This window comes from Diospyros lotus, chromosome 5 (genome assembly GCF_014633365.1).
Source record: "Diospyros lotus cultivar Yz01 chromosome 5, ASM1463336v1, whole genome shotgun sequence".
In the NCBI taxonomy this organism is placed as follows: Eukaryota; Viridiplantae; Streptophyta; class Magnoliopsida; order Ericales; family Ebenaceae; genus Diospyros; species Diospyros lotus.
In genome coordinates this window covers 6,286,216-6,311,775 of record NC_068342.1, presented here as the reverse complement: position 1 = coordinate 6,311,775, position 25,560 = coordinate 6,286,216, and the positions used below count along the sequence as shown (strand labels likewise).

Genomic DNA, 25,560 nt, shown 5'->3' with positions numbered 1-25,560 from the left:
TGAAATTCGTGTTATCCGAACCTGGCCTTCCTGGCCGTTTAGACTTCTACGTGAAAACAGCAACTCCTCCACGAAATTATATAAACTCATAGCCCTTTCGGAATCCAAACCCTTCGTCTCCTCTCTCTCTCTTTCTTTCTGAACGGAAACAATGGCGGAGAGAGGGCCGGCAGCATCTTTGTGCGTTTTGCTTCTCTTGATTGCTTGCTTTGCGGCCGAAGGCCACGGCTTGACGAAACAAACCGACGCTCTCGGCCGTCTCTACAAGGCGAAGTTGAAGAAGGATACGGTGGTGGATACCGGCCATTTCGACGTGGGCCGGCAGGTGAGAGGAGTCAGGATTCTGCCGCAGGAGGGGCTGAAAGAGAAGGACCGAATCGAGAGGTTGCCCGGTCAGCCGCGGAATGTCGGATTTTCGCAGTATGGCGGCTACGTCACGGTGAACGAGACCGCGGGTAGGGCCTTCTATTATTACTTCGTTGAAGCAGAAAGGGGCAAGGAGTCGAAGCCACTTCTTCTGTGGCTTAATGGAGGTACGTACATTCGATCATTTTCCTCGATCGTTGATTCCAATGCTGGTTTTGATTTGCTTATCATGATGTCAGACTCACATTTTTCAAGCAACTTGGTTAGTTGGTGGAGCTTTTTCGTGCTGTGTCTAATGTAGAGATAATTCTTCTCTGTCTTCTTTTTATTTTCTTTCACGCAAGTATAAGAACTTAAATGCTCCATCATAAAAATTATATGAAAATCTCATATTCCCTTTACAAAGACACAAAACATCACATTAGTAACCTTAACTACGATTTTTTATATATTGAAGTGATAAGGGAATCCTAAATTTTCGAGTAGAATATATATGATCTTTGACTACAGTACTGCAAGAATCATCATTGCTTCTGCTCGTGGCCTCCTCCTCGGGGAAATTATTTTGTGCTCCAGCCATCACTGTCAACAAAAAATTTGATCTTCCAAGTTAAAGGTCTGTTGTCACTTAATTATATTTATTTATAGAAGGCCTCCTGATTAAGAAACATAATGATATGAATGATTTTCATGGTTAAAAAATACATTCCATACAAATATATGTTTTAAGAAATGCCAACAAATTAATGATTAACTTCGTGACATCAAGATTTTTTGGTGAAGTAATTTTTTTCTCAGTTTTGGACACTTCAGATCATTTTTTACTACCTTTTTCAATTTAATCAAGAAGCAACTGGCCCAGGCTGCATGTGGGGACTTGTTTATATACTCTTTTGAGTATGAAATTCCAATTAATTGCCAAGTATCTACTAGTTATTGCATTAATTACAGAATGATTCCCTTTCATTTGTATATTTTGGTCATGCTTCTCAAGTAGCTAGCTAGGTTCTCTCTGCACCTCTTTCATTAAGGAGAAAAAAGTATAGATGACGATTAAAATACAATTTTTCCTTAGTAAAAGAATGGAATATTGTTTGATTTGGGAATGAGGACAATAATTGAATTTGTTACCAATTAATGTAACGGTCATATAGCAGTACGTCGAGACAGATGCAATCTTGCCCCCGCCGAATGCGTGAAGGCCAGGGGAATCTATCCAAATCCTTTGCTTTGCTCTTCCCCATGATTTCGCGCCGTGCATTTTGTAACCATCCATCCAGATATATATATATATATATTCCATATCTTCAATATTATCCATTCAAAAAATTCCTTACCCCATTATTATTTTTATAAAATGAAACAATATGGTTAATTAATGATTGTTTATTTATAACATAACTAAAATAATTATATTGTTCTATCATTTTGTCTGTAATTGTGTTTGACTATAGGCATTATGTATGTATCTTACCCAGTGGGCACACAGCTGGCAAAGGCCATTTGCATTTTAAGAGGGTATTGATTGGGACACATGATTGGAAAGTTGAAACTTGTAAGTTGGAGCACAATAGATTGAAAAAAAAAAAAAAAGGTCAGGATTTATTTCACTTGCTATTATAATAATAAGGTATAATTACCAATTATATCATTAGCATATTAAGTCATTATCTCAATATGTATAACGGGTTATATAAGTTTTATATAAATGATGATAATTCTGATGGATCGATGAAATTTAGCCTGAATCAAATTATTAGTATTACTTTTATATATATGGTAATTTTTGTCTATATAAATTCGCATGATCCTGTACAATTCTAATATGCAATGGATGTGTGTGCACTGTGCAGGGCCTGGTTGTTCTTCTCTTGCTTACGGGGCCATGCAAGAGCTGGGGCCCTTTCGGGTGAATAGCGACGGCAAAACACTGTACAGAAATAGATTTGCTTGGAACCATGGTAAGATCTTTATCATCTCCTTGTCTTTTTGGTTGTTTTGTGGCAAATTATATTTAAGTTGGAGAACCAAGTGTTTGGCTATCTAGATTATCTTAAGTACCCGACTGTGGTTGTTGCCATGATCAGCTGCAAATGTTCTGTTCTTGGAGTCTCCGGCCGGAGTAGGGTTTTCATACTCGAACACAACCGCGGATTTTGTGAACGGTGGAGACAGCAGAACAGCCTCCGACAACTACGTGTTCTTATTGAATTGGCTGGAAAGGTTTCCCGAGTACAAGGACCGGGATTTTTACATCTCCGGCGAGAGCTACGCCGGCCATTATGTTCCCCAGCTTGCACACACCATTCTTCACTTCAACAAGAAAGCTAATGCCACCCTCATCAACCTCAAAGGCATCATCGTGAGTCTCTGTCTCTCTTAATTATATAAATTATAACTCGTTACTCATTTTTATGTATGATCCTGTTTCTTATTCTTATAATGTTGAACTTACAATGACTTGTTTTCACTCCGACGAGCACTTATCACTGCACCTTCTCTGCGAGTAGTGGGGTGTGCTAAGTCGAAGCGAAACTTCGTCGTTTAGCAATCAGAATACGTTGGTGGTCCCTTTAGGCCTTGTCGCAGGCCAATTGACGCCCAAATATCAGGCATGTGCATGTTCTTTTGGAGTAACTGCAAGCACAAGACTACAACCAATGGACAACACTATGTCGTTCTTTTTATTCTATAAGGAGTTGCTAAGATTGTTTGGCTCGAAATAGAAAAACGGAATAATCTACTGTTCCTTATCGCATGGTTGTTGGCTGGTCCATTCAGCCACGGGCAGGACAAAACCAACCAGCCTGGACCTTTCTCTGACTTCACCACTGGTCCTACAATTTTCCCCATATCATATGGTAAAATGCAAAACTAATCTTATATGGTTCTAGTTTTACTAATAAAATGGTAAGGGTGATTTTAGAAATAGACTTTTAATTTGGTAGGTCAAATTTCGAGGAAAAATAAGTCACAACCAACCCAGACCTGCCCTGGATGTTGGCTGAACCCCATGACCCATCCCCTATTCTTGTATTCTACTCCCATATTCGTATTATCAGGAACAAAATTTCCTTCGGAAAAATAATATTGTCACTTTATGTAGATGATTGTACAAGTTATTATCATTTGCTTGAAGCCGATGAGAACATCACATGCAAAAGAAGCTGCCCAAAAAAGAAGCATACGCTGAGCAACAGCTCAAGTGAAGGCAAACGGTCGGCGGGATCGACGACCCACCCACAAAGCAGAGAACCACAACCAAATCAACCATATGATTATATTAGTGTCGTAAATAATACCCTTCTTCTGTTTATTGGACAATATGCAGATTGGGAATGCAGTAATCAACGATGAGACTGATACGAGAGGAATGTACGATTACTTTGCAACCCACGCTCTGATATCTGATGAAACTGCACACGAGATCCAGAAACACTGTGACTTTTCGCCGCATGCTACCACTCAGTCTGACGAATGCAATGCTGCTGCTAAGCAAGCTCAAGAAAATGTCGGCGTTATTGACATCTATAACATCTACGCCCCCTTGTGCCACTCCGCCAATCTCACTGCGAAGCCCAAGAGGACGCCGGTAAGCTATTCTCCAGATAGATTGCATTTATTTGTCATGTCTCAATAGTTACCTCAAGCGAATATCTTTGGGTGAGTGTTATTAGAGTCAACTTTAGACCACAGTGAAGTAGGTATTGTTTAATAAAATGTTTTGAAACTGAACTAAGAACACTATGTTTATACTTCAGCAAAAAAGAAAGAAAAAAGAAAGAAAGAAAGAGTACTATATTTATAACTTTGGAAACGAACAATATTTACATGCATCTAAGAGATGGGTTAAAACGTTTGGTGCAGGGATTGAGCATTGATCCTTGCAGTGATTTTTATGTATACTCTTACTTGAACCGGCCTGAAGTTCAAGAGGCTCTACATGCTAATGTAACCAAACTCAGCTATGATTGGGAACCATGCAGGTACCAAGGCCCACTCACACACACATCATGAAAACCTACCCCCTATCTTTCTTTCTTGCTTGTCATGTGCCCATGTGAAGCCTTACCGAAAACTACTTGACAAAACAAAATAATTGCAGTGATGTCATAAGAAATTGGGAAGATAGCCCATCAACAATCATTCCCCTTCTTCAAGAGTTCATGGAAAATGGACTTCGAGTGTGGGTCTTTAGGTAAACAACTCTCTCGTTCTCATCATCGTCATTATTGTCATTATCTTCATTCCTTGATGTTGCTTTTATGTTTATTATGGTAGTGGGTGAAATCATTTGTGATTTCATTTACTTAATTAAAAAAAATCATAAAGTGGCTTTTTACCCAAAAGAAAAGAGGCTTTTTTTTTTTTCCTTAACTTGAGAAACATACACATGGTAGAATTTCATATAATGATTTTATAAGTAATTCTGTAGTGAATCACTATTTAAATGATTGTGAGTAGACGATTACAAATTATAATTATTAGCTGCAATATATATCTCTAGATTTTTAAGATTGACATGTATTTACCAAATATTTTTATTGGTTGGATTACAGTGGTGATACTGATGGAAGAGTACCTGTCACCTCAACTAAATACTCCATTAACAAGATGAATCTTTCTGTGAAAACTGCATGGCATCCCTGGTACCTAAAAGGGGAGGTAATTTTCTTGATTTCCTTCATTTATTCATTATTTTGAAAAGTTCTTATTAGGTTGATTTCCTAGTAATTTTGTTAATGATATAATTAGAATGATTATCATGCGATGTTTTCTATACCAAAAATCAATCTATTGAGGAGATTCTATCAAAAGTCACATTCATGATCTCAGTTTCAAGAAAGTCTTAAATAAATTTGATGTCACAGCATGCAAAAGTATTTTATACCCATGTTTAAGTAGCATACGTGCTTTGTTTTCTCAAAATATATAATTACGCTTAACTAATCGTTAATGTTATAGAATATAACAAGTTTAAGGGTAAAAAGACTAATAATGACGTCTTAGACAAATTCTGTTCTTCCCAAACAATCTAAAGATTTTTTGTTTTAAGAGTAAAAAGACTAATAATGATGTTTTAGACAAATTCTTTTCTTCCCAAACAATCTAAAGATTTTTTTGTATAGACGATGAATAATATAACATGTTTATTAAATTTTGAGAATTTGGTTAGCAAAAATGCTCTAATAAGTTACTATTATTGTGTGTGTTTAATTAATACAGGTTGGTGGGTACACCCAAGTTTACAGAGGAGACCTAACATTTGCAACAGTAAGAGGAGCAGGGCATCAAGTCCCAAGCTACGAGCCTGCAAGAGGTCTTTCACTCATCTACCACTTCCTTGCTGGCTTCCCCCTTCCCAATACTCGAGCACATAACTAATCTAATTCCTTTCTCTTTTTTCTCTAGTTAGTTTTGTCTTGTGCATGCTGCATATTTTCTTTTCTTTTCATTTTCTTTCTTTTTGAAATTTTCTGTCAGGATTTAGGTTCAATTAGAGATCATCAAATTAAGGGTGTTTTTTTTTTTTAAAGTAAGTTCATTGTTTCTGAGCAGAATAATACTGTTATCTCAGCCATTGATTGTTAATAAGAAATTTGGTTCTTCCGATTGAATTCCAGGGATTTGTTTTCAGTTGGGATGTTAAGAATGTGGTAGTAAAAAGGCCTGCAATGTTGAAAGAAGTGATTGCAAATGGGCCTCAGAAATTATAATGGATTTTACATGCTGGGCTGGCAATATAAAGGAAAAATAAATTTGCCAAATAAATCCATGAGATAACATTTTGATTTTCATATTGAAAAACATGTTTGTATGGAAGAATAATTTTCACATGAATAATTTTTTAGTGGTTACACAACATTATTTTCATCGCATGCTTGATTTGTTTGTAATAATATTTTTAAGAAAACGAATTTCATTTTTTGGCATAAAAATATTTAGTGACCCGTTGTGTGTGGAAAAATTAAGGATTGACAAATTTGAATTTGATATTGGATTAAAAAGTTGGATATTGTGGGTTTGGGTTAGTTGATTTGGTCCATTTATAAATGAAAGATACACAAGTGAGATGCTTTGAAGTGCATGTCTTGAACCATGGTCACGCCGTGTGTGGTAGCGATACTGAGTACACGTGCACATTGTATAGGAAAATGAGTGTGATTTTGTTCACCCATCTAACGGGTGAACGTAAACCTTGATTAGTGTAAAGTTAAAAAAGTTATTTTTGGGGTGAATTTTTCTTTTCAAGAAACCTACCCTACCTTGTTTCCCGCTCTTCTCTCTATCACCTTTCCTCTTCTTCTCTAAGAACTGCTTTTCGTCGCCGATTCTCTCATTGTCGTCGCCTTACCTCTCGCTACCTCATCGCTTGGTGCCTCTCCATTTTTTTTTTTTTTTTTTGTAGCTATAGAGAATGTAGAGACGATTGATCGATCAAAGACGAGGCAAGGAGAGGTGAGGCAAGTTGGCGACGACGAGAGGGTTGGCGATAAAGGTTGAAAACGCAATCACATAGATGATGCAGAAAGAGAAAGATGGTGCATGCCACGATGAGAGGGAGAGTGGTATTCAAAATGTTAGGGGTATAAATGTGCATTTTTTTTTATGTTTTTAATTGAAGGGGATGCCTCTTGGGTGAACAAAATTGCACTAGGAATATGGTTTCCAAGGTTGAAAACACAACACATTGAGAAAGAAAGAGATTGAGGTGAGATAAGGTAAAGTAAATTTCATCATATAAATTTATTTAGTAAAATAATTAATTTTAATTGAGTTTAATTTATAATTATTTGACAAAATATTTAAATTCATTTAATGCAAAAAAGTAAAATTACTTAAATCGAGTTTTAATTTTCTAATTAATACATCTAACTAAGTAAGTTGATTTCAAAAACTTGTAAATTTATTAAAACTATATTTATTTTATTTAATATTAAACTAACTTAAACATAAACAGGAGGAGCGTAAAAAATACATAAAAATTAAGAATGATGAAAATGGCATTACGTGCTTGTTCATATTTGGGTATTTTAAAATTAAGATAGAACGAACATTGAATCAAGCTTAATTAGAGGGTTTTTGACTTACTGGATTGATCACTTATAAGTTTTGTTTTAATTAACTTATAAGCTATATAACTTATTCACTTACGAGTTTGTTAAAGTTTAAGAATTTAAACACTACAGAGCTTATAAGCTATTTTAACGGTATTTGAGATTTACTCCCTTTAATTTTTTAAAAATAAATGATAAATTTGTTCCCAAACAAATAACATATTTCAAACCTTTACTCTTCTTGTAATGGCCCGCCTGCCAGAGCCTTCACGCGCATAGAGAATTCGCAAAATGGTCATTATTCGAATGATATAGAATAATTCTCATTAGGTATATAGCAAGAGAAACTATAGCACATGACTATTCATAATCATCCTTGCATAGTCGGCCACATGACAACTCAAGTCAGGTTCTTACATAACCATACATAACATTAGATGATTCGGGACTATATAACATGCATCGATCTTAAAAACAAAAGAACATTAGCCTAACCATCCAAAATGACACCCACAACCTTAGTTTCGGGAGAACTCTGCACATGCTACCATGACTCAACGGTCTGGACCCAATTCCACTGAACGTACCTGACAACTCAGGCGATTCTTTTACTTGGTATGATATTTAAATGAAGGATAAGTCACGAGACTCAACAAGTTCAAGAAGGAAAGACAATAGGTTAAAGGTAAAAACCTTCCCGACATCCCATGCATTTCATGCAAAATGTAGCATCATAACATGTCATGTTCAACACGTACCTTAGCTCTAAATGCATAATACAAAGTAAACTGCACATAAGATACACACATTGGCGCCCAAATCTCACATATAGATTTGGTAACAACCCAATATATGCTACCATATCAATATTCCTGATCTGCTTTTCATCACAACATTTGACTTTTCTTGTCATTCATAGCATATCGCCTTTTCATGTCATTCATCATTTGGCTTTTCCTATCATCATAATGTGTTTTTCTTACTACACCATCACACACAATGCATGTCCCCTAAATGAATGCAACCCAATCTCTATGCATCACACAATATCATGATATGCACAGAGTTAAGGTGGGAATCTGGCAGTACCAGCTTGCCTAACTTGTCTATCATTTATCGTAACAGCTGATAACTAACACCCATACATCCAGTCATTGATTTCCATGACCCACTTTGACAGTCAGTAGTTCTGTACCCCATATCCTTAGACACACATAGATAGTGTTACACTTATACACTTTAGACTTAGTATTTCTTAAGCTTTCCCCATGACTTTTCATGCACTTGGCAACATAGACACCCATAAACCATTCTTGTTCCTGTAATTCTTCAAACATAGGAAACTATCTCGATTTACATATTATTGAACATTACACTTCTCTCCTTAAAACTCTTAATATAACCCCATAAATTCGACCATAATCGACTTTCTAAGAACCTAACCCCAACGGGTTCGACATCATTCCCAAAGAAAGTGGAGCGATACAAAGTCTTGTGACAGACATAATCAACAGTACTACGAACATAATCAACAGTATTAAGGAATCATTTACTTAACTTATTCCATCGACAATAAACCCATCAATAACGCTCAAGTCATAAAATGATTGCCACGCAGATTTGCATTATTAATGTGTGGAACTGAGTCACGATAAGGGAGAGAATAAAATATGAAAATGGAGACTTATGTAGGGATTAAAGAACATAAAAAGAGAGTTAGGAGCTTGCCTTTAAGCTACTTTTTCTTGCTTTTTATGTCCTTTTGTTGCGAAGTAAAATGTTTTGTAGCTATTGATAAAATCGTGGCTTAAATTAATTAAATCTAACTGCGTAGTCTGCATAATTTAGCCGTAAAAAACCCATAATTTGGATGTACAATGCTTTGAGTAATTTATCCTACTTACCTAACTGCTTAAACCTTGATTAATTAGTATTTTCTATCAATTTTGCCCATTTTTTTTCCTTTCAGCTGCTGACCGCAACCTCTTCTCTTATCCCTCAATTTCTCTTTGTTTGCTCATCGTGGAATGGCCGAAATCGGCCTTAAATTGGCAAAAAGGTAGCTTGGCGGCCAAGGTGGAATGAAGGGCTTAGCGAGCGCCACGTGGTGCGTGGCTGGGCGTGTGAAAGAGGCCCAAAAACCGAGCCATTTTGGCACCCCTTATGCTGGAAAAATCCAGGAGAATTTCTCTCGTGAACCAACGTCCGGCCGCTCTCCCTTGCGCACGAGCGATTGCTCGAACTGGAGCTACTGAATAGTGGTTTCTAACAAAAAGTAGAGGTTTTTTGCTTCTGGAGCTACTGAATAATGGTTTATAACAAAAAAAATGAGATTCTTTGGGCTTCTATAAATCAAATATTTCTCATCTGCCTTGTAGATTAACAATTGTTTTGAGGGATGATGATCACATGGTGACTTGTTTTGTCTGGACTAGAGTACCTCAGAACATGTATGGGAGAGACAATATAGTAATGTAGTTCTCTTCTTTTCCAAGCCCTGTTTTTTACCTCCCTAAATTGGAGAATGGATGAAATGAAAATGAATGAAGAAATTAATTTTGTGTGTCTCAATAATTTTTTTAGGAATTCAAATTTACTGTTGACTCTCAACTTATCTTTTCACTAAAGAGTATTAATAGTCAGTTGTTGTATAATACCTTTCAATTCCATCCATTTTCATTCATCTTCAGAACAAGAAGAAACATATAACATTTCGCACTCCATTCCAATTATTTCTATTTCATTAACTCTCTCCCAAACAAAGCCCACAATTTCAAACTAAATAAGAGTTGAGTTGGCTCTTAGATTTTCTTACTGGGAAATTTGGTCGATCACCTTGTAAACAAGTGAGCACATTTTGCATTAGAATTCATGTACAAGTAGTATGGCTGGCAAATAAACTTCCGATTCCTAACATTTTCTAGCAACAACTAAGGCCTATCCTGTAACATTTCTAAAGACGACTAAATTCTTAATATATGAAACTGAATGGACACATGTTGAAACATGCCTCCCAGAGCATTATACAAACAAGTATATTTCTGTTAAGAGTTCTCTTCAAAACAAACTTGAATGGAAACAAATCTGAAACCAATTCAGGTAATAAATCTAAGTGCTAGTTAAAAAACAAAATACAAAGAAAATAAAAACCACCAAGTTGCTTCATCAACTTCCGCGCATAAACACTTAATTTCCTGTGTCATGATGCAAACATCGGCTTCTCTAGCTAATAGTCAACTTCTAGCAACAAGCAGTATGGGCTTGATGTCAAAATAGATTTCTTATACAGTGATTGACTTCACAAAAATCAAAAAGGAAAGAGGCCATCCATTGGCTGGTTTCACTCTTCGACACCCAAATAAGCATTTCTGTATGTTCTTTTGTTATAATGACAACGAACGGTGGTGGGGGGAAACCTTCGGGTGGCGGTGGTTGGTTGGAGGGGCCGGCGGGTGGGGGCAACAGCAAGCGGTGCGAACGGCAGGGGTAACAACGATCTTTGCTAGTGGTGCGAACGACGGGGAGGTCGACGAGAGGGGGGCGGCGACGGTCTGTGCTCATGGCTGTGGGGGTTGCTACAGTAGTGGCGAGTGGGGGAGACAATGGTTGGTGCTCTCGGCGGGGGGTGATAGCCGACGATGCTCGTGGCGGGGCGAGGGGAGCGATGGCCGGCAGACGGTGCTCTTTGGGCGATGGGTTTGAAAGAGAGAGTGAGAGAGAGATCATAGTGAAAGAGGGAGGGAGAGAGATAGAGACAGAAAATGGGGGAGAGAGAAAGAGAGAGAGAAAATGGGTGGGCATCTTGAAAATTTTAACAAAGGTAGATTTGTAATTGCATTAGAATTATCAATTAAGTTATCAACCAAATTGGCCATGTAACATTATCCTACATGGAAGGAAGACGTCCACGTGCCATGTAACATAGAATGGAGGACACCAGAAGGGACGAATTGTCGACATAGCCTAGATGGGTATTATTTAGGACAAGAGACATCGTATCTTTGATTTGCAACATCTAATCAAATATGATACCCAAAAATTATTGTGAGTTTATTCGAGACTTTTATGGTAAAACGAAAAAATTATTTTTATTTTGTATTTTTAAAACAAGTATTTTTTTATTTTTTTTTAATATAGAGAACATTTAATAGATTTGAGACTTCTCTCCTATCTATTACTTCTATTTAATTATATATTTAGTTTTATTTTTTTTCATTTTCATTCCATTTGTTTGTATTTTGAGAGAAATTATTCTATTATTCTTGTAATCTCACCAATTACCATACACCACGTGTAACAAGGAAATCAATTCAGGGTCATCACGTGTTTTCACTTAGAATGGCATGTGTCCTCTTGATCTTTAAGATCTGTCTCTATCTTTGAATTCGAGTCAACTTAGATTTGGATCAATTGCTGGCATGAAAGACTTATGTGAACCTATTCTACCTCTTTAGACTCAATAAAATGAAAATTTCTTTAATATTTTTAAATTTTCTTCAATCACTTGAGAATTTCAACTCAATTGGTCAAACTATATTTTGAATGTCATCGTATGTCATTTATAAATAGAAATAAACTACTAAAGATGTGGGCATGTTAATAGAAGTTTATCCTATATTATCTTACATTATTTTTAACTAATTTAAATGTTGAAGTTATGCCCAAAAGACAAAACCTTACCCTTACCTATACTTAATTGGAGGAAAAATGTAAATGATAGGATCCACATAATGAGTTTGTGGTCTTACTTTTAGGGTATCACTGTAATCCATAGTTACAAACATAGTTACTGATTGAATTAAAGGTTGACTATACCCTTAAAAGTTTGGGTGCTCTAGGTGGGATCCAAGTTTCACCGGCCTTCTCTCGTCGAGAACTCGAGTTTCAAAAGAAAATAGATAACATAAGGCATTGAAATCTCGATCGAGTTACACGCTAAAATCTCAAATTGTTACAAAGGTATTATGAGATAATGGGAGTAAAACTTATATAAAACTCATTATTTTACAACACATAGTCAAAAATCCTAACCTTTTGCTTAGTACTGGTTCATTTCACACAAACTTATTACAAATCAAAAATACAATCGTAAAACTCATCATGTTCCAAACAACAAAATAAGCAATCATGCGAAACCTCAATCGATGGCAGCTAGGTTGCTCGAAACAAGATATCATCTTAGCCTAACATGGCCTTTCATCTACATTCAACAGCGATGCATCCACCACATCGCTTTTTCTTTGCTAGGTTTCAAGCTATCTGTAAGGTTAAGTATATGAGGGTGAGTCTTAAGATTCAATAAAGTTAATATATAAAATAACAAATCAAAGTTCATGACAAATATAAAAAAATATTAAATGAATCATGCATGTATGTTGTCTATCTCATCCATCCCAGAGTCTTAGTGACCCCATATACATGATTTCCTCTGAACTTAAGACAAGCTTCGTTTAATCCCAAATCTATAGCCTCATGCCTAAGCATTCCCCTATCATCATATGCAAGTCATGATCACCAAACTATGAATTCTATCACTTATAGTAAAAATTAATTTTATACTAATTCAACTCTCAGTTTTTGAAATTATGCTTAAACCTCAAATTTTTTTAAAAATTTTCAATTGTCTCCTTATTCAAAAACACAATAATTTAACTTTCCCTCATCAAATTCCTCAAACCCACAAATCATCAATAAATCATCTTAAATTTAGAAATTAAATTTTTCCCTAATTATCGAGGTGTTATAAGTTTACCTATGACGATGTAAGTGCAATATCCTTTTTTAAAAAATTTTCTTTTTTGAGATGGTAAAAGTTAATGGCTATTAAGAATCACAATCGAGATAGATTAATTTCTTACAATAACTCAAAATGTCAAGTGATATCTATGTATGATAATCTTTTAAAATTGTCAAACGAGATTCTCAAAAAATTTATTTTTGAGATTTTTACATTGTGAAATAGAATATCTCAATTGTAGACGTATGAAAAATAATGAAAAAAATAAGTCATGTGTCACATTATAATTGGTGGGACATGTGATATATGTTCATTAGCTCCCAAAGAATGGTATTAGAGGCAAATTTATAAATAAGCATAATGTACCATATCACTAATAGGCTATATAAATATATTTTTTAAAATATGCTTTATTGTGACAATTTCTTTTAATTTTAATAAAAAAATTATTCACAAATACCTTTTGCTCAAGGAGGGTGTTCGATTGCTATTCATTTTTCTTTTTTTACTTTAAAAAAATAAGTTCATTTGTTGGACCGCAACAGACAAAATAAGGAGAACCAATTTTTTTGATTGATTTGCAAATTTTTAGTTTTTGTTTTTGGTACAGTGTTCATTTTCTATTAAAAAAAAAAAACTGAATATATTGTTTGTTAATCTATTGTTTAATATATTTTTGTTGGATTTATTCTATCCCTCAAGTTAAGAATTCATTTAGATTGGGTAACCCAATCTATTTAATATTTCTAGTGAAGAACAAATTAATGGTGATTATTGACCACTAATGTGAGTGAAACATAAAAAAAATAAAAAAAATAAAAAATAAAATTTATTTGGGGCGTTTAAACTTTTGAAAACAAAAAAAATAGATAATCAAATAGAACTTTCTATTTTTACTTAATTTTTTAAAAAATACAAAATTAAAAACAAAAGTTATTATTATTATTATTTTTTGCTTTTGTTTTCTTTTGTATTAATTGTGAAGTTGATTTGTGATAGACTGATAGGGCCATTCTTGATGACTTGGTAAGTCTCTCCCACAGTGGGGCTGCAATATTAATATATTTTTATAAACTCTATTTATAAGGTAGCTTACTCTTTTTATCCATGTATTATTAATCCAAGTCATTTTACTACCTAAAGTTCCATTGTGTAGGTTTGTTTTTTTTCTCAATCCAAGGAGTCATCTATCTATAGATACGATGAGATTTTGAGTTTTAAATATTTCATGTCCAATTCTCTTTATCATTTTGAGTGCATAAAGGTGAAATTTCTCACTTTAAGGGCTTTCTATACATTGACTAACGTACGTAGGAGGGATTAATTACGATATACGATGGCGCATTAGATAGGAGACAATGTATGGTATCCACAAGGAGCTATCCCCACATGAGGGTGAAATTCCTACACTGCGACTGCCATGACTCGAATCTACATCATTGGATGCAATCTATTACACTTGAAAACCAACCGTGCTACGCTTACAATGGGGCTGTAATATTAATATATTTTTATAAACTCTATTTATAAGGTAGCTTACTCTTTTTATCCATGTATTATTAATTAAGTCATTTTATTACCAAAAGTTTCATTGTATAGGTTTGTTTTTTCCTCGATCCAAAGAGTCATCTATAGATACTATTAGATCTTGAGTTTTAAATATATGATGTCCAATTTCCTCATCTTCTTACCATGTTTACAGTGGAGTCTTTTCAAAGATTATCACTTCTTATTTAACTATAAAAAGATTTATTATAAAAAAAATTCAAAACATATATAAGCCAAAGGCAGACAGAGACGGAGACGGAGATGGATGGAGGCGAACAGAGGTAGACGAAGGCAGACGGTAGAGGCGGAGGAATGAGGCAAGAGAAGGGGATGGAGAGAGAGAGAGAGAGGAGGGGGGAGGAAGGAGAACATGAGCGGTCATTCAAAAATTTAGATATAAAATATCGCGATATTTTGATATTAAAATATTACAAAAAAATTGGATTGTTCACCAAATTATCCAACTTTCAGTTTGTGTAGCATTATCCTTGCATTGGGGAGGTCGGCTGAAGGCTGAAGCTGACAGCTCTAACTGTACGTATAAGCCGACATAAAAAATTCAGAACAATTGGCTGAGGTTTGTGTTGTATTTAAAAGCTTTAGGCTGTTTAAAGCGGGACCAAAGTTATGTTGAATGTTGGTTTTAACTTTGGCATCGCGCCCCAATGACTCGCTGCAATTAATCATATATATCACATCTTGGAAAACTTAAGCAAATTGCTTACTTAATTACAAGTTTTATTCGTGATAAACATGACGAATACTATTTTTGGGCAAAAAATACTACTGAAATTAATTATGTGTCATCGGATCATAAACCCACTTAGGTGGGGGTATCTATCCTTACAAAACCAAGAGTCTTGTCTTGTCTTGTGCACTAATATTAATTATTATATATTTAATTATTTCAGTGGCCATTCAACAACCGTAAGCTGAAAACTTAATGGGTGCCAATAGCCCCTTCGTTTTCTAGACTCTGGATGCCAGACCATCTCAGTTCATTGACAAAGCAGGGGATTGAAAAATGGAAGCCATGGAAGAGTGAAGAAGGAGTTTTGCTTGGAGGAAGCACTGTGACTGCGATAGAGATAGCCTATATGCTGAGAAAGAAAATGCAGAAATCAAGCTAAACCATGGAGATTTGTCATAAAGTTTCTATCAAACTTGCTTCTTGGCATAAAGAAAGCGAGCGAGCAAACAAGCAAGAAAATAGTATATGCCCCAAACTCATTACAGAGACATTGGATGAGACCAACCAAAACTGCTGCTCCTTTTCTCTCCCAACTTATCTGTTTGTCTACACAGGCATTTTGATGAATCTGGCCTTTGGAAAGCCACCAATTCCTTGATCTCAGCCACCGGCGAAGTCGCTTCAAAGATCAAACATCTGTTGCCCGTCCTAGCTAATAATATAGTTTCTTATGCCAAGCTGCCAAACTCAAACAAACTGTAATCTATATATATATATATAATGGCTACTGCTGTATATTTAGCTATTCCTATTGTCTAAACCTGGACAAGCTCGAAGCAACGGTTCAGAGCAGACTCATCTGGCTACCAGAGTTGCTGGATTGAGTTTCTTTCGGGGCTAGTGCCTTCATTTCCTCCTGACAAACTCCAGAAGAAAGCCTGCACCAGAAAGAGAGCGCTTGAAACTGTATATGAATATGGGAGATGGTGTCACTGTCAGGCAACCTAGCTACGGAAACTAAAAATAAATGAAAAATGAAAGAAATCGTCAATAAAGCATTTTCTTGAACACAACCTAGCAAAACAACGTACTTAAATTGCGCCATCTAGTGCAAACCCCTTATGCATGCCCAAAATAAGGGTAGATCAGGAATTCTTTTGAAGTATTCTAGTTAACTCGGTCAACTTCCTTTTGTCAGCTAACTACTTTTAACTATGGAGAAATTTGTAAGAAAAGTCTAGAAATAGGGGAGGCAAATGTCAATTTCAAAAACAACCAAAACCTGATTAACTCTAGAAGAAGACTTAAAAGAAATAAATTAAGAAACAATCATCAACTATATGGCTAAAGAAAAAAAATACCCCAATCGCAGATCAACTTCACAATTATCAACCTCCAGACTGAGAGCATGTTGTTTGACAGGATAATCATCTCTTTCCATGGGGTGATAGACATGATAAGGTGAACCCAAACGTTCATTTGATGGAAGAAAACGACAGAGCTCCTGAACCTGGCAGAGAACATGAATTTCAGATATGATATCTCATCCAGAAAGACAAGATACCATAAGAAGAAGATTATTGTATCAACAGAAGTTCTATTTGCCTGTTTGCGTAAAATCTCATTCTCCATGACAGCCCGCTGTTCCTAGAATGGACCAAACAAATCACTGGTATCATGGAGCAGCAATGTTGTACAAGATTTCAAGTAATGACTCCAAGGGAAACTCTCATCCTTTTTACAGAATAATATCGTACTTCTATATTTGCCCATTCTAACTTCACAGAAATCATTAGTTCACGGGATGGGTTAAAGCATCCAAGCAGTAAAAAACCTCATATCTATGAATTTAGTAGAGAACAGAGTAATATTAGATTATATTACTTAATGCTCAACAAATTATAAGCTATATTAGATTATATTACTCTTGCTAGGAAACATATTTAATGCTCCGGGTTGCTAATGCACAGGCGTCACATGAATATGACATGCAAATTGAATTAAACAAGTTGGGATACCTGAACTCTTGATTGCTCCAGTTGTTGCATCAGCAATTGTTCCTGCAATGAGAGGAAGTCATGCCAAGTCTTAATATATATCTACAACTTTTTTTTTTCCTTCCAAATAACAAAAATTGATTACCACAGAAAACATTATGCTGTTTACTCATCTCTCAGAGAAAAATTCAACCATCATCATCTAACCAAATAACCACACAACTGCAGCACAAGTCACTTCTACATGAATTAAACCAACACTTGAGGGACTCAAACTTGAGCAATATACTGGAGGCAACGATAGATGTCGCTGGATCACATAGCCAATTGGTGCACAATGACCATGTACTGACTAACTGCCACCATTTTATCCGAGAATAGCAAATTGGAAATAGAAAGAACAAGACTAACCTTTCTGTCCTTCAAAGATGATAATCCTTCAATTAGCTGCTCTTCCAGATTTTGCAGTTCTTTTAGGTCTAAGTGGGTAAGGTCTTTACCCAACAGCTGCCTGCATGATGATAACTGTGTTCAATAAATGAAGCCCCTGTGTGAGAGTAAATCTGACGATGATGTTGGGCATAGAAGACTTACATTTGTTTCAATTTCAGCTCTTTAACTTCATCTTTCAGAATGTTCACCTCCAGGGACTCTTGTTTCTGTTTGAATTGGATGCGGCCATTGTGACATGCAAAGACAGGATGAGAGATGTAACTTCTTCACATACATATGGGACTCTATAATTAAATTTATGGGTTTAGTAAACAGGAATGGAGATGAAAATACTCAACAGAGAGCATAATTTCACTAATATATGGACTATTCATGTTAACTATGAAGCCTCAAGAGCCGCTAGATAGGGTGATTTAAATTAGACCAAGCCTACCACCTTTAAGAAGACAGTGCATCTTCCAAGAGGCCAGCTTCTTTCCAAATCAGTCAACAACCCCCATGCCACTTTGAACTCGAAATAAAACCAAGTAGAAGAAACTCCCCAAACGCTAAAATCTATAATCTCAAACCATGCTGCAAGATTACCAAAAGGTCTCACGATGACTATCTGTTAACCTTTTCAGACCTGATGTGACCTTGAAGCGAATCAGAACACATTTTAATATCCTAGAGTCTCTCACATCAGAGAAACAAAAAAAAAAAAAAAGATATAAAAGGGGCCTTCATGACTAGAATGAATAAAGGGGGGATACGTTGAAACCAAAACTGAGAATCTAACCAAGGACACAGTAGTGGCTCTCTTCTCCCCTCACTTTGTACATTCTAATTATGGATTCCTATAGAGCATAAGAGCTAAAGATAACATAGAAACTATGATAAAATGATTCTCAGAAGAGAAATTTCTCAGTAGAATGAGAAAACCTAGAGCTGCAATGAGTACAACTCTAAGAGCAGCCACTACCATAGATGCATTTCAAAATTAAGGCCAACATCTTGCCAGTAATGTTTTCTAGCTAATGAAATTATGATAAGCTTTTGTTATCATAATTTTGGCAAAAACAACTTCATATAGTTATATGATAATGTATATTCTTCTATGTGATTCAATGCTAACGGAGGCTCAATGCCTGGGGATCACCAACATGGCTTCACCACATACTTGTAATAATAGAGAACTGAACGGTTCATGGTGCATAATATTTTTCACAATATATACCTGCATTAACCATGACTAGTGAAGAGTTGAGAGTCAAAGAAAAACAGATAGGTTAAAAAGATAAACATAGAAGCATATGCTGTTACAACTTTTATGTTCTCCAAATTCAATGAAATACAAATCCACACAGGATTGATGTATAGGACGCAATCATTCATATCATATCCACACACAAAAGAAGGGAGGTACAAGAGGTATTGTATGTGATGGGGAGTAGAGAGAGAAAATCACAAGAACTAGTGGAAACCATAACTCTAGTCTGATCTATTAAATAAACATTCATAAATCAAGTGTAGAAATATGTGATGTAGTACCTCTTCTTTTGGTTCAACTAAATCAGCCTCTGAAGAATTCCGACGGTTGTTGTATCTTGAGAGTGTTCTGTCCATGCTACAGTAAAAAGAGAGCTCGTAAGTAGGTCTACCACACAAGAAATAAACAGCCAATCTAGTGTTATATTACTCAATATCCAAGTATAATTTTATCAGAAAAGAACTGAGTAAATTAAAAGATACTAAGTGGAAAAGCATTCAGATGTATTGGTTGTACTTTTTCCTCTCCATACCATCATAATGTAGGATTGAATGATTTTTATGTAAGATAAAGATCATTTAAGCTGGCTTGTTTCTATCAGGGAAAAACTTCAAACATTATGCAGAAAATCTAGAGATGAAGGTGTTCTGCCCCATCCACAAAGCTGAAAAATACCCAAAATATGATGATGATAATGATAATAATTCATTTCTCAACCAATATATCAATGCAAGATTACATCTTTCGATGACAGAAAGGCAATAATAGAAAGTAACTGTGAAAATATATGGTGATACTACCATTCACAAGTAGTTCTTAGAAAGACATTAATGAATGATGTCTTGTTAGATGATAAAACAAGGAAAATATAGCCGAATCCAACAAAGTATGTCTTCAAAGAGCAGCCTAGAAGAAAGAGGATAGTGCTAGTAACTAAGATCTTCTGTACCAATATCCAATCCAGGTGCATCTTAAACAAAACAGGATAAGAATAATGAAATGTTTCTATTTCTTTTGCTCCTTAAAAGGAAACCTCACCCTTAATAGAAGTTGATTTTTCTAATTTCACATAATTAATGCTAAATCTGAATAATTCAGGGAAACAAATATACAAGAATCATTAAGATGAACACTACAACTACAATTACTAGTTTTTACATCTACATCCATTTTGCTTTCTCAAAATAACACCCAAGTAAAAATGACACAGTATAACCAAATCAACAAGACAAATCCCCAAATGTGAGTTTCAATTGAATACTTGCTTCGCTTGTCAAAAGTCCACACACTTTTAGACAAAAGAAAATTTCCTCATAGCCCTTCATTGTAGACAGTAAACAGAGAAATTAACAGACAATCTAACCACAAAATATTGTAGAAGTGCAGCATTCATTTCCAGAATAGGGTTCCTAGAGGGACCAAGAATCAGCCAAGCAGACCAAAAAATCGAGCATCACCTATGATCAACAGCCTCATGCAAGCGTTTACATTTCAAAAATTTACGCGCACACATATATATATTCATATTGGCTTCAGTAAATCCCTGGGAATCATAATCAAATCACAATCGGAGTACAAATAAGACTACAAAAACAATAAAATCCCTCAATGAAACAGTGTATCGATTGACACAGACAATCAACAGTCACATGCAACAAACCATCAGATATTTCTCTTTTGGTAAATTTACATCATTTTTCTCACACCAACAAACACATTGCATGTGAAGATACTTCACGAATTTCACTTCACTTCAAAACAAAGTGATTAACAGAGATAATCATCCATCACATCGAACCATTCGACAGCAAGTGAACCAAAAAAAAAAAAAAAAAACCACAGATGAAGAAGATGAGAAAAAGAAAACACGGCTCACCCAGCACTGGAAAACTCGAAAAGCCTGCCGGTGTTGGAGAAAACGATGACGGCAACTTCGGCATCGCAGAGAATGGAAAGTTCTCGAGCCTTCTTGAGCAGCCCGACACGTCTTTTGGAGAATGTAACTTGCCTGCTGTTCGGATTCTCTATCCTCTTGATCTCAATCTTCCCCCTCCCCATTTCTGAGCCCTCCAGACCCAACAAGCGAAAACTCAATCGATCAAAAACCCACAAAGATTGTCCCAAAAATCTTTCTTTCCCTCTATATATGTATAACGCGTGTACATACACACAACAATATAATGAGAGAGAGAGAGAGAGAGAGAGAGAGAGATTTAGCGTAATAATCACCCAAAAGAACAACTTGGGGGAAGAGTTGCTAAATTTAGAGGAGAAGGTAAAGAGGCATGAAGGCGTTTTACCCCAAATGGCGAGAGACTGGAAACGGCAAGCCTGCATGCTCCGACTGTCTCTTTTTGCCACATTTTGACCTCATTTCTGCACTGGCCCCCACCCCTCTCTCTCTTCCCCCCCTCCCCATTACTCCACGTGTACACATACAGTGTGTGTATGTATAGTTGCTGATTTTTTGCAAATTGGTTACCAAATTTGGGCATCGCCATGCTGGCTGTACTCTATCTTATCAACCAATGAGTTGCCCTTTTTGGAGAGGGGAAGACGTCTTTCCGGTTTCTACTGTGGAGTCTTGACAAAGCTTCTTCCTTAAGTGCAAATTTGACCGCTTTACTTTCTAAATTTTCTTCTTTTGTTGCTCCTTCTTTTAAAAAAAAAAATTGCAGCAAAATCTTTAATTAATTTTATCTGATTTTATTATTCTACCTTTAATAATTTTTATTTTCGTCGATGTGTGATTCTTTCTCATCAACAGTATGTTATACTTTTATAAGTGGTGCAAGTTTCTTACATAAGTTTTAATCCCAAAAAATAAATATTATTTTGAATAATAAAATTATTAAATACATTAGTTTGTTGCCTATCTTTTAGTTGTTTGGGTGATCGTCATATGATTCATGTACCAGTTTAAGAAAAATGAATAGATAATGGCACTGACTCCTATTAATTAAGGGTAGATGACCAGTAACTAGTATATTATTATTATGTCTCTAATTATTTAAATTTTTTTATTAAAAAAATAACAATAATACTAAAGGTAAGTTTAAGACCTTGGAGAGTCCATAATAATACTCTAAAATGACTTTTAATAGCGGTAAATAGATGGTAGTTGACATGTTATTAATGACTATATATTCATTCAAGTTTTTTTTTTTCAAGAAAAAACTAACAAGATGATAGAGGTTAATAACATCGCTTTAAATGACTTTTAATAAGGGTGAATGACTAGTGATAGCAGTCATTCAAGTTTCTTCCTTTTTATTTAAAAAAAAAAAAAACTAACAACAATGTGGAGGACCATGTGCAAGTTTAAGGTCAGAGGAGCTGGTCACAATATATCTTAAATGACTCCTAATGAGGGGTGGATGGCTAGTGGCTAGTGGCTAATACATTAATATGTCTCTAATCCTTTAAGTTTTTTCTTTTCATTTAAGAAAAGATTGAAGAGTTTTAATTACAATTATGATAGAAGTTTATTTGCGAGTTTAAGGTGGAAGAGTAAATAATAATATTTTAAGGGGACGTTTGGTATTGGAGAAATTTTTAAATTCTTGAAATTCATAATTCTTGAAAATGCTTTTGAAAATCTTTGATTTTCAAAATTTGTGTAATTCTATATTTGGTTAGGTTTAAACATTCTTAGGAATGTTGAGTATTCTTTTCTAGGAATCTTAAATTTTTATGTTTGATTTAAATGCAACATTCTTAGAAATTCATGTTCTTTTTTTAAAATTACCCTTATTTGATTTTTTGTTTACAAATGGTAAATTCTTTCTACTATATAAAATATTAAGACCCATAATATCTTTAGAAAGTCAAAAAATGTTATTTTTTATATATTATGTATATATATATATATGCATGTATGTATATATATAATATATATATTTGTATGAATATCTAGTTTAATATATATATAATATTTTATAATAAATAATATAAATATTATATATATATAATATGCTTGTATGAAGTTATAAAATGATAAGGGATGTTTTAGTTTTTTTCTTTATTAAAAACATTCACAAGTTCATGAGAAATTTGGACTCCCAACACTCCCATAGAAATATTTTTGTAGGAAAGTTGCTTAAAAATTATTTCTAAGAATCTTATTTTTTTAGAATTCTTTTTAAAAAAAAAATTATTCCAAACATAGGAATATAGATTTCTAATCAAACATTCTCAAAATTTCTCCTGTACCAAATGCTTTCTAAATGACTATTGCCACGGACAACTAGTGGCTAGTACATTATTATGTCTTCATCCAGCTTCTTTTTATTTTAAAAAAATAACAATAATTATAGAGATTCTCATATGAAATTAAATTATTGTGTGAGTGTATATGTGCTAAATATGTGTGGGCACACTTTGTCCCACATTGCTTGGTTAAGAGAAATGCTAAGACTTTTTAAACTCTTTCTTTGCAACTGAATTTGGATCCCAAGGGATATCTAGATTTTGTGAGCAGGCGAACCTGTACTCATGCGTGCGAACGCCGCCCCTCCGATAAGATCAGAATAAAATTTATTTAATAATATATATTTTTTCTCTTTTCTTAATATTCGAATTTCTTGTAGCGGATTTTTCGACTTGTCTGCTTTCATGTCGGGTCGGGTTCAGCTATATTAATAATAGAACCTCTGTCCATCTAGAATAACTGATGAAAATCCGATAGTCCCTTTGTCAAACCAGAATCCGAGAGTCCCTCTGTTCGACGACCGTCTTCGTTCTTACTCCCTCGATTTTGTCCCACATAGAGAGCAAAATACCCTTAACACTTTTCCAGTTTTGGTCGTCCATGGTTGTCGTTCTGTCGGAAGAGATCATTCCATCCTGCTAAGGCAATTCCTGGAGTCTACTTATCATTAGTGTAGGGCGATTCTATCTTCAAGACAACACTTACCGCGACTCGATCTCAATCATTCCTCTGTCATTTCCAGTCTGTTGCAGCAGTCCTCGTGCCATCTTCTTCGGCAATTCTGTTGTTGCTGTTTACATATAAATACTGCTGTATCCCCAACATAAATTTCAATCTTCCACTCTAGAAATTTATTGCCCATATTATATATATATATATATATATATTTCCAGCGTACCCCATCTTAATTTGTTCTGTTCAGTTGGAACTTGTCTAGTAATCTCTCTTGCTTTCCTAGAAAATTAAATCTGCCGCTAGCTGAACATTCGCGTTGATAAACTCTAAGCCTATATTTTTCTTTTATTTTTATCAAATCTCGAATGATGTGCTGACGAAATTCAATGTACTTGGTTTGGTGATTGCAAAGCTGGTAGTAGGCTGCTGCTGGCTGCTGTTGTTGCCCATTTCTCAGAGAAAATTCTTCTTATCCAAACAACTTCACATACTGCGTCAGTGTGACTGGGCGTCAGCTATATGGGCATTCAGCTTCAACCAGGTTGAAGATAATGCAAACCTTTTTTTGGTTTCTCAAACTCCAAGAAATCACCTTCGAACTGAGCCCTAAAATGAAAAAGAGATTAAACTTCTTGTTCTGCAATCATACCTTAGCCATGCCCATGCCTAGCCCAAAAGTTTGTATAAAAGAGTGAAGTGGATTTTATAGTTCTTGTGGTAAAAGGATTACATGTTCTGTATTGTTTTGACTCTGGATTTAGTAAAATTGACTCTGGATTTTGACTCTGTATTGTTTTAACAGTGGACTGGCACGTGACGGGCAAAATTGGAAACAAAAATCCTTAATTGAGTGCAAGAGTGACCGAGATATATATAAATATAGGTATTTTCAACCCGTACCCAATTAATTAGGTCGGGGATCTATTATACTGTTATAACTTTAGATGTAACTTATATATATATATATATATATATAAATCTTTGGATGCAGCCTATTTCTACAGTATTTCAGCAATCTAAGGGCCATTTAGGTAAGCCAAAACAATGTTAATAGAACTGCACAAATAATGTGGTAAGTTTACATGCATTTTTTTCAAACAAACTACTAAAAAGCTGATAACTGTGTGTCAAAAGACCCCTTTAAAAGAAAGGGTACAATAATGAAAAAGACAGAAAGGAAGCAAAGAGCTTCATGTACAATGCTAACAGAACAATTACGTGAAACCGAATGCATATTTCAGTTCTTTCCTTCTTTGTCAGATGAGAAGACAGAAATCAAATACATATTTCTATCGAGATTTGTTCATGATCCTCGAGGGATGGCCCTGCAAAGGGGGCACATATTCCTTTCTTGTAACCACCTTGTTATGCAATTTACATGAAAGCAATGGTTACATGAAAGAGCTCCAATCATCAACTGATCATTGTTTTCATACTCAACCTGCGCATGATAACACACCAATATTCATTATTAATTATTGATTAAAGATATTATATATAGTAGAAGAGCAAACACATGGATGGTATATTTGAGTGACAAATATTTATATACCTGGCATATAACGCAGATTTCAGT

The 25,560-nt window shown here is 35.0% G+C and overlaps 2 protein-coding genes across 4 annotated transcripts; one reads left to right on the top strand and one right to left on the bottom strand.

Moving 5' to 3' along the window:
• LOC127801502 (serine carboxypeptidase-like 40) lies at positions 1–9,524 on the top strand. Of its 3 annotated transcripts, none has more exons than XM_052336709.1 (9): positions 1–533; positions 2,220–2,327; positions 2,454–2,728; positions 3,698–3,958; positions 4,234–4,352; positions 4,472–4,564; positions 4,926–5,031; positions 5,593–5,686; positions 9,394–9,524. In XM_052336709.1, the coding sequence occupies exons 1-9, from the start codon at positions 152–154 to the stop codon at positions 9,507–9,509; spliced, it is 1,554 nt and encodes a 517-aa protein (XP_052192669.1). In that variant the 5' UTR covers positions 1–151; the 3' UTR covers positions 9,510–9,524. The 3 variants fall into 3 exon arrangements, with proteins under 3 accessions (XP_052192669.1, XP_052192670.1, XP_052192672.1); XM_052336710.1 differs by lacking the exon at positions 9,394–9,524 and adding an exon at positions 6,776–7,012 and having other exon boundaries at positions 2–533; XM_052336712.1 differs by lacking the exon at positions 9,394–9,524 and having other exon boundaries at positions 4–533; positions 5,593–5,984.
• A 6,103-nt stretch (positions 9,525–15,627) lies between these two features.
• LOC127802530 (MADS-box transcription factor 30) lies at positions 15,628–21,495 on the bottom strand. The gene is made up of 7 exons (XM_052338375.1): positions 20,976–21,495; positions 19,381–19,456; positions 17,992–18,056; positions 17,809–17,908; positions 17,419–17,460; positions 16,762–17,047; positions 15,628–16,338 (listed from the first exon to the last, which is right to left on the bottom strand). Exons 1-7 carry the CDS (start codon positions 21,434–21,436, stop codon positions 16,307–16,309), a joined length of 1,062 nt encoding a protein of 353 aa, XP_052194335.1. The 5' UTR covers positions 21,437–21,495; the 3' UTR covers positions 15,628–16,306.
• Positions 21,496–25,560: the final 4,065 nt, after the last annotated feature.